This window comes from Xenopus laevis, chromosome 3L, assembly GCF_017654675.1.
Source record: "Xenopus laevis strain J_2021 chromosome 3L, Xenopus_laevis_v10.1, whole genome shotgun sequence".
NCBI classification, from domain to species: domain Eukaryota; kingdom Metazoa; phylum Chordata; class Amphibia; order Anura; family Pipidae; genus Xenopus; species Xenopus laevis.
In genome coordinates this window covers 63,056,509-63,075,412 of record NC_054375.1, presented here as the reverse complement: position 1 = coordinate 63,075,412, position 18,904 = coordinate 63,056,509, and the positions used below count along the sequence as shown (strand labels likewise).

Genomic DNA, 18,904 nt, shown 5'->3' with positions numbered 1-18,904 from the left:
ACTGTTACCCTTCCTAACATTTTATTCTGACGGTGTTAATATGAAGTTGGTCCTTTCAGTCTGCTAATGTAATAGTCCCTACTCTTTTCGGTACATTGTGAAATTAAAACCTTCATCCAGCTAACATGACTGACATAATGGCGTGCTTTTTTTCTATAACCTCCCGGCTCCACACAAGCAGTGGCGCTTTAGCGGTGAACAAAGCACCTGGTTCCTCGGCCTGAACAGACACCAACAAGCCTGATTACATGATTATTCTCATGAAAAGTAACAAGTCACCTTACAACTACATCTCCCATAAGTAAGTGGTCTGTCGCAATGACGTCAGCGGAAGTGAAACCTGCATTTCCACTTGTGCGTGACAGGGGGATCCGGTGGCACGCAGAGAGTTGGAGGCTGCACACATTATAAGACAGGATGGCCGGGCTGCCCCGCAGGATAATTAAGGTAATTTGCGGCTTGTAGCCAGGGGGTTAGTAGTTGGAATTCGCGTTGGTTTCGTCTCGGACGTGGAGCAGCGGCATTCAATCGAATGAATGAGGACAAGGCCCCGACAATGTCCCCGCCCTCAAGCTCGCTTCAACATGGCACCCGCCGGGGGGTACTGGGCCTCTAGTGATGTCTGAGGGTCGCGGATTCAGACTCGCAGTGTGTGGGAAACCTATCTCAAATACAAACTAGCTTTTTTTTATCTGAGCAAAACGTTATGTCGGCCGCACCCACATTATTTTCTCGTCGTAGGCTGTTCCTGTTTAGTCTCCATGAGACTATAGGATTGGGGCTGCCCTTGTTCCAGCCCCTCGGCGCAATGTGTGTTAGAACGGTAGCAGCACATAGGCCATTGCGTGTCATTACTGTGCACTCGTACAACGTGTTCTTGCCATTCACCAATCCTCCTTATATCGCTTCTTTTTTCTGCCTGGAGTGACAGCAGTGCTCTTGTCTCTAGAACGTTCCATAGATATACGTCTGGCACACCAGCTCTAATTTTAAAAATAAACCAAGAGGCACTTTAAAAGTCGCCCAAAAATAGCAAAATATGTGCAGTGAAAAAATAAATTTGTATGAAAATATACCTTTTTCAAATTAAAGTAAAATGGGACAGATTTGCCCGTCACCATGGGGGGGGGCACAGGAGGTATACGTGCCCAATAAGGCCCCAATACATATACAATTTCAATAAATATTCATAAAACAGATCATCCTCTAGACATTTTGGTGGCCAGCAGATTGTTGCCCCAGAATTGTCTGAAATGGAGGAAGATCACCTGAAAATGGGAGAATGCTTAAGAATGACGAGAGACTGGGGGACAGAGCCCAAAATCTGGTAACTCCCGACTTCTACACAAGTCAGTCCCATTGCATGCTGGGTATTGTAGTCTTAAATTGAACTTGGCAAATTTACATTACCCAACATGCATTGGGAGACATAGGCATGGCACTAGTGATGTGCGGGTCAGGGTTTTCCTGACCCGACCCTAACCCGCCCTGCTGCAGCCCGCGCTTCCGGGGTCCTTTTATACACCGCCTGCAAAAGGGGCGGGGCAAGCAGACACGAGACTGTAAAACCGGAACCTGGATGCCAGCATTTGAAGGTGGGTCGAACCCGCCCGACCCGCAGGTCGGCCCACATATCACTGCACATCACTACTTGGCACATTAGGGCAAGAAAAACACTTTGGCTGGTTTCCAAAGTACAAACCAGCCAAAGGTCCAAAAAGTAGCCCGGATCCGTACCTTGGCTAGTTTGTTCTTTCGAAACCCGCCTGGGCTTTAAATTAGTAGCCCAGTTTTGCTGGAAAACCGTCTACCTGGCAACTCTGGTCTGGCATGATACAAAATTGCAACACCTTCTCCACAGCTTTTATTGCTAGCTTATACATCCCTGCAGCCTGGATATTGGTATATAAGGATAAGGCTTCACAATACTTAATGCAATGCATTGGGGTACAATAGGAAACACAAAGTTCCATTTGTAACTAACCGTACCCCCCCCTCCCCCGTATTAACCTCACAAACTAATTGTTAGTGTGAAGTTGCTTCACAGCCATTTTCTCGAGGGATGCAGGTGACACAGGAACCACTTACTACCTACAAATCCTTTATATAATTCACGTTATACAGAGACATTTTTAGTGTATTTCAGGCGGTCCGTGAAACACAGCCTAAGAAGCACAAAAATTTATTTTTTTGGTTCCACGACACATCATTAAGAATCTTTATTCTACCAAATTATTAGTATAATCAGATGTTTAACCTATTATTCTTGAGAATTAATAAAAATGTTCAAATGAAAAAAAAAAATCTTTATTCTAGGTAAGCTCTGTCTTCTGTGGTGTCTGCTTAAAGGAGAACTAAAGCTTAACGAAAGAAGTAGGGTAGAAATATTGTACATAATCTAACCCTTTAGCAGTGAAGATCTGTCTCCAAAGATGCCCCAGTAGCTCCCCATATTTTCTGCTGATTCACCGCACATGCTCTGTGCTGTTGTGACTTACTGAGCTTAGGGACTGACACAATATACAGCACACATAGAATATACATACATAATATAAGGCTTGATAATTTAGCTTATCAAAAGCTGCTCACAGCCCACTGAGCATGTGAGTGTCGCAGACACTTTCCAATATGGTGACCCCCCTGTGACAAGTTTGAAGTCCTGGATCATTGCTGTTATTGACAAGCTGAAACTTTAGGCTGGTGCAATAAGTTCAGTGTAATTTTTAGCCATATTCATTTTGTGTTTAGTTCTCCTTTAATGTGCTGTCTCAGAAGACAGCTACAGCAGCATGTGATCATGCCAAAATATAACCTATACTTTTTACAAAACTTCCAGCCACAACGTTTACTTGTGGAAGGCAAGGCTTATAAACAATTATAAGGTTGCCTCACACACACACACCTTATCATATACTACGTGTATTGGAATAGCACAGACAGGGGGAACAAGGATTACACAATACAGATACACAGTTACAAAGAGTGAATGTCACATGCTATGAGGCATTGGAGGAAGCCCATCTATATCCTTTTAAATCTTAAATATACTAAGGGGTTGGGTAAGTGACACAAATAGGCCAATAGTGCTGCCATTCATAGTGGATATGGAATGGACCTATACATATCAATATTGCATCAGGTACTGTGCTAGTGCTCAAAGAAGTAGGCTTTAAAACTAGTGAGAAAATATTTTCAAAGTTTGTTTGTTTAGTATGTCTTCCTCTACTGGGCTCTCCTTCCTGTTTTACTGTCTTGTGTGCATCAGCTATAGCCATCTTCTGCTATAATGTCAGAGCAGAGTTTCCACATTTTCCTTTCACTGTTGTCATATATTATGCAAGGTGCCGTAAACAAGTGTTTGAACGTTTTTCTTCTCTTATCCCCACATATGTATAATTTAGTACAGTGTATTGTTTGCTGGGCCTCTTACATTTATCTGATATACAAATAAAAAATGTAGAGAAATACAGAGAGAAAAGAAAAGGTTGTGTTCGATAACTGTCATTTATCCAGCACATTCTTCCTGCAATATAGTAACCAAAGCAATGTAACACGTAAAACTGAAGACACTGGCATCATATGCACCATAGTGGTCTAGCTCAACAGAAACAGATATAGCTCCCAGCATCTGTTGTGTTTCCAGCTCACATCACTCTCATTTCTAAAGCTGGCATCCTGTCAAAATGCTGCACTTTTAAAGAGAGCCAAGTACTGGAATGGAGATGCTGCTAACACTGTGACCAAGCACCACTAAATTAAAAACAATTCACTAAAAAAAGCACTAGGTGATTGTTTTTAATACAGGTTGACACATTTTTTTGCAACAATTTTTGTTTTTGCAGTTTTAAATGAAACCATGATAATATTTTAAATGTATGTTCATTTGAAGTGGCACGGCAAGTCTGAAACTCATTACAGCTTCCTTTTTTTTTTTTTTTTTTTTTTTTTTAAACATATCCCTGAATAAAACATACATCAATAAAATAACAAAAGTGCTATCACATGGGTTTTTGACCCTTGACAACCATTTCAATATTTTTTTTTCTCCAGAATTTCCTGCCTTCAAGCCCCCAATTTAATGTATGATTGTTGTGATTGTCTCCTTTTTTCTTCGCCCTTGAAATTTTTTTATGTATAATTGTCTTTTGCGATAAACTTGGTCTTCTGATATGTATAAAATATTAAACTCCAGTCTTTTATTTGTGAATGAAGAGGAAATACATGCTATTTTCGAGTCATCACCAACACCAGAGTTCATCAATACATTTCCTGGCCTGCTTAATACTGATCTTTATTTCAGACTTTTCAGTACCTTCGGTACATTTGAAGATCTTTTCATACTTCTTGACAGCTGATTTCTTATAATAATTCTGTCTAAAACTATTCCAGTCTCTCAAATGCTCAGTTTTTTCCTCCAATCCTGCTGCTCACAGTAAATATTAAGCATACAGTTTGTAGTAAGGCGATAGTATACAGCCTTATCTAACTCCTTTGCAATCTGGAGCCATTTTTATTCATGACTGTGGCTACTTGTCCTGTGTAGTGGCCCCTTACAAGAACAATGCGGTTTTCGTGTACAGGTATGGGATCGAGTTATGGAAAGACCTTCTCCCATAGACTCCATCTTTTCCAAATAATCCAAATATTTAAAAATGATTTTATTTTTCTCTAACAATGAAACCGTACTTTGTACTTGTTTCAAACTAAGATCATTGGAAGCAAAACCAGCCTATTGGGTTTATTTAATATTTACATGCTTTTCTAGTAGACTTAAGATATGAAGACCCCGATTGCAGAAAGAGCTGTTATCTGGAATACCCCAGGCCCTGAGCGTTCTGGATAGCATGTCGCATACCGAAACACAATGTTTTGAGCAATAATTACTCATTTTATGGGTGATGGTGTTCCTGTAGGCAATAAAGCACATTTTAACTTTGTTCCTTTTTTATTTACTTTTAATTGAGACTTATATCTGCAATGAACATCTTTGTTCCTCATTCCTCTTACTTTTTTCAGTGTGTATGTTGGGTGCGCAATAGGGATGGCCGAATTTTTTCGCCTTGTTTCGCTGAAAAAATGCCACCCATAGACTTGTATGGGCGTCGGCGACATTTGCCAGCGTCGAATTTTTGGCGAAACAAAAGGGTCAAATTCGCCCATCCCTAGTGCGTAACCCAACCAATGTATGTACCTTTGACATCTCAGTACATTGATGATGAAGGTTTGAAAATTTGTATTTGCATGGGCTTGTAGGGCCAGTAGTATCGGTACGTGTATTTAAATCTGAGATTAACAATAGAACAATCCTTTTGTTTCTATTTCATATGTGCTGTATTTTGCTCTTTATGTTGGTTACCCTGCCTGCCTGCTTACTGAAGATCTTTCCCACAACCATTCCCTATAGGGAAGATTAAAGCTTTATACTATTTTCTTCCCACTTCTTTTAGTCTGCTGAATATTTATAGAACCTGTTGACAAAATGTAAATGTAGTTAGATCAAGTTACAACTGCTGGATCTGTCAGAATTGCATATTGATCATTATCTCTTTCCACTGAGGACATTCTAATTTTGAGCTGTGAAGACAGATCAAATATGTGTTTGTTTAAAGAAACATAATTGGTATGTTTAAAAGATTGCTACGAATAAACTGCATTTTGTTCTTCTTCAAAACTATACATTGTAGAGCTGTTTCAGCTGGTTAAGGGATGGTAGACCCAGGAATTAAATTTTCGCTTATTAAAGTATTATTCTAAGCATTTTACCATTGTACATTCATTAGAAATTCCCAATGGTTTTAAAGTTAAATGGTATTTGTCTCTTGCTGTTGCATTTTACATTATTTAAAGAGTTAGAACCAGCAGTGCAGAATTGGGTAGACACACTGCTTTAAAATGTATTTATGTTTACAAATAACTTTACAACCAAACTTTGTAATGAACATAAATTGAAAAAGTTGCTTAGAATGTTATTTTCTTTCATTATGCAGAATCCCCTTTACAGCAAGAGTTGCTGAAAGGAGCAATTGGTGGAGCTAGTTAGCATTTTTAATATGCAATAATTATCACATTTTACTTGTGTGAATGAATGCATTCATTAATAGAAAGCTGTGTGTTATTAGGGATTTGCCTGCTGCTCTATGATAATAATGTAGAAATGGCGTTTTATAAATGGTCAGAATGCTGCCTCCAGAAGGATATCTCCAATATACATACAGTTTTCATACCTGCACCATCTCCATCAACTGAATATCTTAGAGAAAGTTCTTGTCAAACACCAGGGAGAATTGTGCAGTAAAAACCTGTGCTACGTTTTTCATTTTGAGTGGCTTTAAATTAAGTGCCTTGTGTATCATTCTATAATGAGCTCTGTGTTCTTTGTGCTAATATGAGGAGGGGCATCTCCACTCCCACTGAAATGGCAAATAGTTTTACTTTAAAATGACAGAAATATGTTCTTGTATGTGTGTGTAGTGGAAAAACGTTCAACACATATTACACCACATTAACTATTATTTGTATTTAGAGAGAGAGAGAGAGAGAGAGAGAGAGAGTAAGATCTGCATGGCATCCCATTCTTTTTACATATTCATACTTTGGGGGGAAAAAAAACTCTTTGTTTTTTCATTAAATAGATCATTTGACCTATTTCAGTACTTGATACTTAATTCACTATTTTAGTTACAAAATAGTATATTATCAATAGAGAATGTTAAAACCAGTGTTTCAGGTTGGAGAAAAAATTGAAATCACCCCAAATGGATTTGAATGGGAAATGTCTGACAACATCTATAGTTGCCAAAAATATTAATTAGAGCACCAGTATTTCATTGTCAGGTGTTTCCCATTCTGTCAATGAAAGGCCTCAGGGAGCAGTGTCAGGCACCTCTTATTTGGCAGAAATATGCTAGCTGAGAAAATGTCATGTGTGCTGTCCTAGAAATCCTTGAAGGTGTAAGGTATACATGTAAATAACAATGCTGCTTAATATAAATCTATCCATAAAGCATCGATAGATGGCAATGCCACTTCCCATAGTGTTCTGTTTAAACAAATGTTCACTTTTGGCTTGCTGTTTCTCTGTAATATGACAGTACATTGTGGAAACTATCTAGCATAAATCCATATTGTGGCAAAATAACCATGTAAGCTATTTTTTGCTTTTTTCAAATTCATGTGTTTGCCATTTTGGTTGTTGTTTGTGAATGTTATTGGCTTAATTTGCCAAGGGAATTTCTATAAACGCCATGTGTCACATTAATCTTAAATGTTTTTATAGTTGCCTTAAAGCATGGTACATGGACAAGGTACTGTTTTGGATAAAAGGAAATTGTTTTTAATTATTTGGATAAAATGGAGTCTGTGGAAGATGGTCTTCCTGTAATTGAGCTTTCTGGATAACAGATCCCATACCTGTACTTAACATTACAGAAAGACCCCTCCTAAGGAAAACCCCAGATCCTAAACGTTCTGCATCGTATATCCCATACCTCCATTGCATATGTTGTGGAATGAATAGGTTAATGCTGTGTCTCTACCTGGATTATTTTCTCATTTAAATCACTGTTCTGAATTGATAGTTTAATAGGGGCAAATAGAAATATATAAAAACTTTTTGTTCTTAAATGGCAATATATTTTTTCTGTCGTACATTTGCCTGCTATCTTTAGCCTTGATGGCACTGGTGAAGTGCAGCAGCAGTCCAGTCGTTTCTCCTTCACTGAGGTCCCCTTCTCTTGTGGAATTTGAATGTCTGACATCCCTTTGATAAGTCAAAGTGGATGGTAAAGGATTTGCGTCATTCGAGATGCATGCTCTTCAGTTTAAAACCTGTTATCTACTAGATATTGATATGAGCATTTCTACATGCAGGATTGTTTCCAGTTGAGTTAAAGGGTACATTTAAAGGAGAAATAAAGCCCAGTAAAGAACTCTACTAGAAATGCAACCTCTTATTACAGCTCTTTAGCAGGGAACATCTGTACCTTTTCTGCCAAGTCTTCGTACATGTTCTCTGCTACTGTGTTTTATCTCAGCCCAGGGACCAACTCACAATATACATTATATATACAACGAACAATGCAAGTTTGATTAATAATTAACTCAGAATCATATTACATGGCAGGACAGAAACCAGTTTGCTTCACATGTAACCTCACATTTTGCAAATGTTCTGATGATTTCTAATAACCCCACCAGGCTTAGATTCTCAACAGCAGCACAGAGCACATAGAGGAAAATGCAGTGTAACTGAAGCTTAAAAGATGGCCTAACAAGATCCAAGATGGACTGCTGCTTTGGACAACTTTGAAGGAACAGACCATTGCTATTAAACGCCTCTGAGCTGGAACATTAAAGTACAATAAATACAGCATTTCTACCTCTTAGATTTCCTTTAATGCAAATGGGACACTATTGGGGATTGTGGAAGGGGGGCCTCTGCGGGGTATGTATTGCGTATGGAAGGATTTCCTTGTCCTTTAGCCTCATATACAGACAGTGCAGTAGTAGTCAGACTATGGATGCTGAATTCTGTTCTGAATATGACGGCTTCCCAGCACCTTTTCCCAGTTGCAACGGTTCAGTGGAACCAAATGCTAACCTGTAGAGGCTTGTAACTTTAAAGCACTGAGCAACTGAAGGTGGCAAACTTTTACGGAGATTAAATAGTTGGACTTTGATCATGGTTGGCTGTGGAATCTGGAATCTATTCAGCATTATTATTATTACTAACATGTATTAATATAGCGCCAATATATGTTGCAACTCTGTATAGTAAATGTGTTCAACTAAATCACATGAATTACATATATGGAGTTACACACATCACAACCAATACTGGTACAAAAGGTGAGGAAGGCCCTGTGCAAAAGCGCTTACAATCTGAAGGGAAAAAGACAAGTTGTGGGAGTGGGCAAGATCAGAATTAAGTGGGTGAGAGATATAGTATTGCATTTAGAAGTTAAGCAGAGTGAGGGTAGGCTTCTCTGAATAAGTGCGTTTTAAGAGATCTTTTTAAAGCAGAAAGGTTGGGAGAAAGTCGGACAGACCGTGGGAGAGAGTTCCAGAGGAGGGGTGCAGCCCTTGCAAAGTCTTGAATGTGAGCATGTGAGGATGTAATGAGAGAAGAGTTGAGTAGCAGGTCAGTATGTAGAGATGAGTTCAGAGATGAAATGTGGGGCAGAGTTATGAAGTGCTTATAATGTCGGGGTCATTCATTTGAAATTTAATCTGAAAGGTAGCGGAAGCCAGTGCAGGGAATGGCAGAGTGGCATGGCAGAGGAGGAGCGGTTGTTGTGTATAAGCCTGCCGGCTGTGTTCTTTATGGACTGGAGAGGTAACAGTCTCTGGCGGGGAAGGCAAATTAAAAGAGAATTACAGTAGGCTAGACATGATATGACATGAGAGTGAATAAGAATTTTGGCAGCATCTTGGGTGATAAATGATTATATTTTGGATATGTTCCTTCGGTGGAAGTGACATGATTTCATAAGTGATATCATATGAGGAGTGAAGGACAGGGCAGAATCTAGGATAACCCCAAGGCACTCGGCCTGGATATGTGGTGATATTGGAATTGTTAGCTATGATGGATACTTCCGGAGTGTTACTGCTGTTAGTTGGACGAAAGAGAACCATTTCCGTTTTAGAGAGGTTTAATTTAAGGTAGCGTTGCGACATCCAAGTAGAGATCGCGTACAGGCAGGAGGAGACGCGAGTTAGGAGTTCTGTTTTGAGATCAGGAGAGGAGTGATAGATCTGAGTATCGTCAGCATAGAGGTGATGGTTGAAACCATATGAGTTGATTAGATTGCCGAGGGAGGAAGTATAGAGGGAGAATAATAAGGGGCCCAGGACAGAGCCTTGAGGAACCCCCAACAGGAAGAGGTAGGGGAGAAGATTCTACTCCATGGACACTGAAGGAAAGGTTAGTGAGGTAAGAGCACCATGACAGGACAGTGTCACGAAGGCCAAGCATGCAGCCAAACTGATTTAGAAGTATGAGGTATACATCCCAATAATGGGGTTGGTGCATCTCTAATACTAGGGTTATAACACTAGAGACTGCATCACTATGGCTAAGCTTTTAAATGATCAAGAAAGGGTTGCACTGCCCGTTTGTTAGGCACTTAGTCATTGTAATTGCTCAGACCCTGGGCCACCATGGGGTACTATTCTAGTGAGCACCGCCATCTTCTTTCCTCTCCAGGGGATCTTTTTGCTTCTGCCCTGGGCTGTGTTTATGTGCTGTAGAGCTAAAGTTCAGCTTTCAGGTGTGAGTTCCAGTTTGACTCTACAACACTGGCATGCAGACTAGCTGCAAATGATGTGGGTTTCCAGTGATGAGGAATGCCATCCCCAAGATGTGAGCCAAGTGATTATAATCACTGGTGGGTGCCTAACATGTTGGTTATTCCCTCAGTGATTAATACTTTCCTTTTACTCTAACCCCAGAGACTGCAAGTTTTTAACAATGAACTTTGCATTAACTGAAGGTACTCATGTAAAGTGTCTTTATATCTGTCCACCTTCACTGCCTAGTAATTAAATGATGTGTGTAAGGTATGCACTGACACTGTGTGCATCACAGTTAGGCTGGGATACCTCTCAAAACCCTCTGGTTTCAGGAATATTTTGGGTGAAGAAACACAGCTACTAGTAGCAGCTACTAGTCATGGCTACAAAATAAACAATAGTGATAACTGGCTTTGCTAAGACACTACATGTGTTTTATCAGAGGCAATTCTCTATATTGTCTATGGCAGGGTATTTTGTAGCCGCAACATGTAGTTGCTACTTGTTGTGGCTACAGAATGGCAAAAAAAAAATAGCCCTTAGTTTTTCAACTTTAAAAAATAAATAAATGCCATGACTACTTGGTGACTACTGATATCCTTATATTTAGCACTTGAGTTGATTGTAGAATTTTATTCTGTGTTTAAATAGAGACAAAATGTAACATGTTCAGACCTTACTTAGCATAGATCCAAAACAAGTGCATTTGCTTTTTTTTATCTTTTTTTCTGTGGGGTTTAGCGACGATAGCCCAGTTTATTAAATTATATCTTATGCAGCAAAACCTAAGACCCATGTGGTCCAAATAATCGTAATTGTGCTTTTCATTTTTAACACACATGTATTGCCATTTATTATGTATGTGATATCTTCTGAATCCTTACACATTTTACAGTTGTCCTGGTTTGTATTGCAGGAAACCCAACGTTTACTGGCAGAGCCAGTCCCTGGAATTAAGGCTGAGCCAGATGAAAGCAATGCTCGCTATTTCCATGTGGTTATCGCTGGTCCACAGGATTCCCCCTTTGAGGGAGGGACATTTAAACTTGAGTTATTTCTTCCGGAAGAATACCCAATGGCAGCTCCTAAAGTACGTTTCATGACCAAAATCTATCACCCTAATGTAGACAAGCTGGGAAGAATATGCCTAGATATTTTGAAAGGTAAGTTTTCCTCTTCTTAATGGGATGCTACTGGTATGGGATCCCTTATCCTGAAATCAGTTATCCAGAAAGTTCCAAATTACAGGAAGGCAATCTCCCTTATCTTTTAAACAGAACACTACAACAAAAAGTTTATAGCAATTTTTTTCCACACTTTCATATACCTTTTTTTCCGCTCAGCAGGACTGCACTGCACCTCTTAGTTTAGCAGATTTAATTTAATGTTAACTGTTCTGTAAATGTTTTTGTGACAGACCTCTGTAGCTGAAGCTGAAAACAATCCACAGCAAACTTAAATTCCAGGGTAGAATCAAGGCTTTCCATTATCCTAAAGGCTATAAATACACACCCATCTTGGTTTTAGGCTTGACTGTATTTTTTTCAGAATGATACTAGAGAGTAAGTAGTGATTCTATTATATGTAGTTTCCTCTAGGCTATAATATTAATACATAGGTGTGTGTGTGTGTGTGTGTGTGTGTGTGTATATAATTTTTTTTCTATATAGTCGTTTTTATTGAATATGCATGATGCATTACAGTAAATTCGTATTATCAGTACTTATACAAGTCACTGGTACTGGTTTACAGAGCAAAGAGCTGAGTTAGATTGGTTAGGTGCAAATGGAAAACTATACATTGAAAATCTGTGTTCTGTGTCCGGTCTAAGGGATACAAATCTGTCCATGGAGCCCAAAGTGAATGGAATTTAGTAGAAACACCTCTTAGTATTTATCAATTGCTCAAGCCTCAATGCCTCAAATTTTGCATAATTGACCTTTTGCATATTCTAAGTGTTTATTACTAGGGATGCACTGAATCTAGGATTCGGTTGGTGATTCGGTTTTGACCTCTGAATGTAACGGCAAAGAGCAGAGTATTACTAAAAATAATTGCCTGTCTTCTCTACATATATAGATAAATGGTCACCAGCTCTGCAGATCCGTACTGTGCTCCTATCAATTCAGGCTTTGTTAAGTGCTCCAAACCCCGACGACCCGTTAGCAAATGATGTAGCCGAGCAGTGGAAGACAAATGAAGCCCAAGCCATAGAAACAGGTATTGTAAAGCAAAGATTTGTATTTATTTATTTTTAATAGTATGCTGTATTCTTCACATTATTATACAATATCAGTAAAATGACTGAAATACAGCTTTGGGGTGAAAATACATCCCTCTGTGCCTTTTTAATTTTCTGGGTTTTTTTTTTAGGTTTTGTTCCCTGGCTTTGCATTTCCACATCCTAAACTAAAGTCGCCCAATTGTTTCCTTGGTAACCTAATAGTATTCAAATGTATATCAGGGTGGCTTCAGTGAAGTATACCTCATGTTTATTCCCCTTTAAAAAAATGTTTGATGCCTCAAGGCATCGTATAACAACCACAGGCAAAGGAAACCAAAAAATACACATTTTTTTGATTTTAACTATTTAAAATATGTATACACAGAAATGTGAAGTTGCTTTTATTAGTTAGAAGACTTAAGTATGTGTTACTGATATGTCCCACTCCTACTTGAAGCCTATCTAATGTATGGAACCTTGTTTTAAATCTAAACGCTCAGCACATGACAGAGTTACTGATCCTTTAACATTCCTTTGCTGTGCTCTCTATAATGCAGACAGAGTATTGGACTCGCAATTTAAAAAAGTAATAGTGCTTTTTTGATTCTCGCTTATTTTCACTTATTAGTTCAAAGGTTTTCAATTAAGGACATATCCTGGTTGTAAAACAGTAGAGTTATGTGTATAATACTTCACCAGTGCAAGTTCTACATGGTGCAAAAAGCCTTTTCGGTTCTTCAGAGCAAAAACACTACAGACTTTTTATTCCTAGATAGAGGAGCTGAGATGTTGCTGTGCAGACTCCATTTACTCTTAAGGAATTTGCCTGACACTAGTAGTAGTAGACTCCAGCCAGAGAAAAACACATGTGAGCATTTCCAGGCAATATCTGCTTGGCATCACTATATATAACAGATTATGGACAGAGCATGGGCACAGCTGGGCTGAAAAATACAGCCATATTAATTAAAGTTCTTTCCAAAAGGTCAGATCAATGCATCTGGAGCATTTTCGCACATAAACTTGATTTCTCTGCTAAAATAATGTGCCGAAATGTTGCTTGCCTAAATTTAATTGTAATGGGTAATTGCCTAGCATATGCCATAAATCAATGACGTATGTCTTATATTACCATGTGTAGATAATGAGGTTCTACAATGGTTTTTAAAACTGTGTAACGGAAGTCGGCTCTCCTCCACCCAGAACTCAAAATTCCCACAAAACATTGCACTGTATTTTACAGCCATGTTAACCGGCTGTATTCTGTCTCATTTTTTCAGTTGCCAGAACCACCTGTATAGAGAGTAGCAAGGGACAGGCCAATACTGCTTTTAATTAAAGGGGACTTTAAGTCATAATTAAGTTTCACTGCATATTGGAAAGTTTATATTCTCTGTACTTTCAACAATACACCGTGGAGCTTTGACCTTATTGGTTTTCTGGTAGGTTCCAGTTAAGTTCAGTTAAAGGGGTTGTTCACCTTCCAAACACTTTTTTCAGTTGTTTTAAGATTGTTCCCCAGAAATAAAGACTTTTTTTTCAATTACCTTCCATTTATTTTTTACTGTTTTTTTTTTCAAAATCTAAGTTTAATGTTCCTGTCTCTGCTGTTTGGGTCTGTCAGCTCAATAATTCCGGTGCACTCTATTTTGCAACATTTCGTTGATACATTTTTCAGCAGCATCTCTGGAGTATTCACAATTATTGTATAAATTCTAACAGCTGCCTGTAATGAAATTTATGGATTCTGCGCAACAGGGACAAAGATAAGAAATGTATCAACTAAATGTATCAATTTAGAACAGTTTACAGTGCCTCCTAGAGCTGCTTTAATACACTTCAGTATTAGAAAAACTGTCAAACGTTAAGGTAATTGGAAAAAGTCTTTATTTCTGGTGAACTATCTGAAAACATCTAGGGGTTTGAACAACCTCTTTAATGGGTTTCCAGATAATAGATCCCATAATTCTACTTGGAATAGGCTTTGTGTGAATTATTTGGCTGACAAAATCCCTGCATGTAATATTTTGCCTTTACAGACCAGTGTTATGTATAGAAAAAAAGATCTTCATTATATCCATATCAGGTTGTGGTTAGTGAGCAGTAACCTGCAATAATTCTATGCAGAAACTGCCACCTTTTGGCTATCCAAAGAACCTCCTTTTAGAAAGTGTTTGGAAAATTGGTAGAACTATGTTCCATGAGCCCAGTCTCTTATGGCGAGATTGTGATCTGACCATTTATCTGGATAATTTGTGGTGTGTATTCTATTATAATACACAAAAGCCATGAATATCTTGTAAATTATATCCTTATAAACGGTGAGTTCTGATGTCATCAGTTATAAACGGTGAGTTCTGATGTCATTTCTGTCACATGACTCCCTAAAACATGTGTATTATAATAAATAAAGTACCCCCAGTTGCAAAATATGAGGATATTAGAAGTTACCTCGGAGTTCCATGACCTGTATAAAAACACTCGGCCTTCGGCCTCGTGTTTTTATATGGTCATGAAACTCCTCGGTAACTTATAATATCCTTATATTTTACAAGAGGGGGTACTTTATTCACTATGTACGATTTAGTGAAGGATTGGAAGAAAAAAAAGATGAATTTGCTGAAAGTATGTGCAGATCTATAGACTAACATAGTCTGTATAGCATGTACTAGGTGCCTCTATATAAAGCTTATATGTTGTTCTCATTGTGCTCTCTCTTCCCTTGCAGCCAGAGCATGGACTCGGCTATATGCTACGAATAATCTTTAAATTCGGCTTGATCTTCAAGTGCACATCATTTCTCCTGTTCTGCCAAGACCTCTTCCCTTTATTTTTGTTTTGTTTTTGTTTGTGTTTAATGGACACAGTCTTAATAAAATATATGGAATAAAAAGCCCAGACATGGTCATCTTTGGTGATTAAATGCACATTAGCAAATAATATGTCTTGTTCTAAGTCACTGTTGTATCGCATGCGCAGAGGCTGTAAAAAAGAAAAAAAAAATCCCATCATTTCAGCATGTTCTACAATGTTCTAAGGGGTGGCAAAAGTTCTCGATGTCCATTATACCCGTCTTGATTTGAGTGAGAGCACTGTAAATGAAGGTAGAGTTAGGTTAGTTGCTCAATCAATGTTTTTGTTTTTTAATTCTTAAGGTAAAATACAACCATTTGTTTGGCTCTGTTAACTTTAAAACAATGTGTCATCGCCCTTCCTCCCTTTATTTTAGTCCTTTTAGATTTAGCACTTTTCTTTTTGGCATTGGTCAGATCTGTATTCCTAGTAAATGTACTTGCACCCCTCTGTAGGAACGATTTAGTAAGCAGAGAATTGGAGATGAAACTAATCCATCCTTTTTTTTTTTTTTTTTTTTTTTTTTTTACACTGTGTATTTAAATTCTTCAAATTTCTAAGGAAATGTCTGCATTGTACCAAGTTAATGAAGCCTAACGTGTTTGCATTGAATTCATCCTTTTTATTATTGTCTTTATTGTGTTTGGTAGCAGCTAACCTGTGCTTTTGTCTATATGCTCATAGCCAGCTACTACAGACCCAAGTAGATGGGAGGGGCTTGTTTGGAGAAAAAAAATGCAAAAATGTATTTAACAAAAAACTTTCACTAATCTCTTCCTTAAAGTGTTAGAACATCCAGAGCATGTGACCATTTTGTATGGCTTGTCTTGAAAATCTGTAAATCTTATGTTTTAGTAAAATATTTTTTTGTTATTCTACTTTTGTCTTTGTACGGATTTTGTTTTATTTCGTCTGTCTTGTGCATAAATAAGGGTTTTTGGGGTTCTTTTCTTTTCACCTTCATCTACTATATAAGAATTAGGGATGCACTGAATCCAGGATTTTGTTTTGCGATTCAGCCATTTCCAGCACTATTCAGGCAAATCCAAGTATCAAATCCCCGTGAACACGTAAAGCTGTGTTTTTGAAATTCAGTTTACAGTCTGAATTCTGTTGGGGACTTGGCTAAATTATTCATGAAAGATTTGGATTTCGGGCAAATCCCAAAATAGTGAATTTGGTGCATCCCTAGTAAGAATGTCAGGTGGCTGGCATCTTGCTTATTGCTGCAGTGGCAGATAAAAGCTCCTGAAACAGTAGCAAATTAACAGCATGCTGAACAATGAAGATGAATTTACATATTAAAGGACAAGGAAAAAATGTTTCTTATTTTAGTTTACTGTGCTGCACAAGCCTAAGGGAAGGGAGCCATAGGAATAGGAAGTAAGATGGTGACACTCTTAGAAGTCCTCAGGCTGGTGCATTTTCCCCCAAAATGGAATACTGACCAATGAAACTCTGTTCTGGGGGTGGTGGCTGCTAATCATGTTGTCTCCATCCAGTGGATTGACTTGTGTTTTGTCCTTTAAAGGAAAACTATACCCCTCAAACAATGTGGGTCTCTAAAAATATATTGCATAAAACAGCTCATATGTAAAACCCTGCTTAACCATTTTCATAATAATATACTTTTCTAGTAGTATGTGCCATTGTGTAATCCTAAATAGAAATCTGCCATTTTAAAAAAATAAGGGCAGCCCCCTGGGATCGTAGGATTCACTGTGCACACAAACAAATCACATGTTGGGTCACATGAGCCAATTAACAGTTCTGTCTTTTGCTTCCACGCTTCCTGTTAGAGTTATTATTAACATGTATTTATATAGCGCCAACATATTGCGTAGCACTGTATTAGTATTTGTAGTATTTCTGGTCAGGTGATGTCTGAGGCAGCACACACACAGACCATCACAAAATGGTGGTTCAAGGCAAGAGATGTAAAAGGGCAAGATTTACTTAAATATATATTCCAGTTTGATAAAATTCTTTAATATGCCACTTAATATGATATAAACTATCTTTTGCTCAAGTATTCATTTTGGGGGTATAGTTTTCCTTTAAGAGTACTAATGGAAGGGAAGCCATAGAGCATTATAGATTTTCTCACACAATAACAGAACTGTTCTGATCAGATGGGTTGTACCTGGGGTTGCCAGCTTTTCTGGGGAAGAAATACCGACCTCCCTATATATTTATCATTTTTTCCCTATTAATAACAGTGGGATCAACCATCTTTTTTTTACCAGCCAGGAGGCAACTCTAGTACTTGCCTTTAACTTCCCTCTGGGCTTGTTTGAACTGATTTGATAGAATCCCTTCCTAAGAGCTTGCCCTGAGCATGGTGGACCAATAAGGAAACCATGCAGAAGTTGCCAGTGGGCCTTCTTGTACCAGGCCGGTTGAATGACTATCATTGAGAAAGGCAGACCGTAGAGCTGTAGTTGTGTTTCTTAGAAATCAGAAGACTGTGATTGCATACGGCACGCAGAGCCAGGACTAGATAAGAGGTACATTATTGGAGACAGAAGTTTTTCCACTAGATCAGTATTCTGAACGCTGATAATGCCTTTACACCAACAAAGGATTGCATTTCATTCTAGAATGTATAGCCTGTGTGTTGCTTAGAGCACCCATGGCCTTGCAACATATAACTGGTTGCAGAGGATGCAAATACCTTCATATTTAGCTATATTAGCAGACTGGCTTATTCAGTAATCACTTCTAGTTCTTTATTGGGCAGTGGTACATGATGCTGGCGTGGTATTTTCATTGGATTGCATGCTTGCTATTTACATGGCCCATCACTGTTGTCTAGGTATGTAGCCACAGACATTTCATTATATCCCAGAGTGCTGTGTATCATGGTATTGTAGGCTTGATGGAAGTGTAGCAGGTGTAATTACATGGTAATGTGTCCTAACATGGACAGACACACGTGTAAGTACAACACACGCTTCCATGTGGAAACATAAGAAGGGTCTATGTATGCATTACAGTTCTAAGTGTAAAGGAGGCTCATCAATCCTTTTTATACAACCTAAAGGTAAATAATGTATGAGACCCAGGAGTAGATTTTTAAAATAAACTCTATCCTAATTTTTTTTTTTTCTTACCAAACCCTGCACACGAGTAATGTCACAAAGCTTTTTTTCTTGTCTGTTTATTGCTCCTGGGTGTTTATCCTTTGTTGCTGGAATTTTGCAGAGCATGAAAAACATTAAAGCAACTTGTGAATTCTCAAGTAGGTGGAGCAATCGATTTTGCAACTCAGCAACTTTAAACTACTGGTTTTTCTAGCGATAAGAAGCAGGAGCATTGAATCAATATTTGCAGGAGAAAAGGGTTTTTTATTTTAAGATCAAAATACATTTTCACCTTGACCTGTGATAAATATGGGATACATAAAACAAACATAGGCCCGCCTTTATTAACATATTTTCACCAATGGGCCTCTGTCAGTCACCCAGCAGTCACTGGGTTTTGAATATCCTCTTTAAATGAACTATTTTCAGTTCAGCTGTTAAGATACAATGG

General features: G+C 38.3%; 1 protein-coding gene across 1 annotated transcript; it reads left to right on the top strand.

Moving 5' to 3' along the window:
- The first annotated feature begins 294 nt into the window (after positions 1–294).
- On the top strand, positions 295–16,248 carry ube2n.L (ubiquitin conjugating enzyme E2 N L homeolog). Its single transcript, XM_018252386.2, has 4 exons — positions 295–447; positions 11,210–11,456; positions 12,373–12,513; positions 15,246–16,248. Exons 1-4 carry the CDS (start codon positions 418–420, stop codon positions 15,284–15,286), a joined length of 459 nt encoding a protein of 152 aa, XP_018107875.1. The 5' UTR covers positions 295–417; the 3' UTR covers positions 15,287–16,248.
- Positions 16,249–18,904: the final 2,656 nt, after the last annotated feature.

Coding starts and splice junctions, on each gene's coding strand:
- ube2n.L (XM_018252386.2), top strand. CDS start 418: ATGGCCGGGCTGCCCCGCAGGATAATTAAG. Junction 448..11,209: donor TGCCCCGCAGGATAATTAAG/GTAATTTGCGGC, acceptor TTTGTATTGCAG/GAAACCCAACGTTTACTGGC. Junction 11,457..12,372: donor ATGCCTAGATATTTTGAAAG/GTAAGTTTTCCT, acceptor CTACATATATAG/ATAAATGGTCACCAGCTCTG.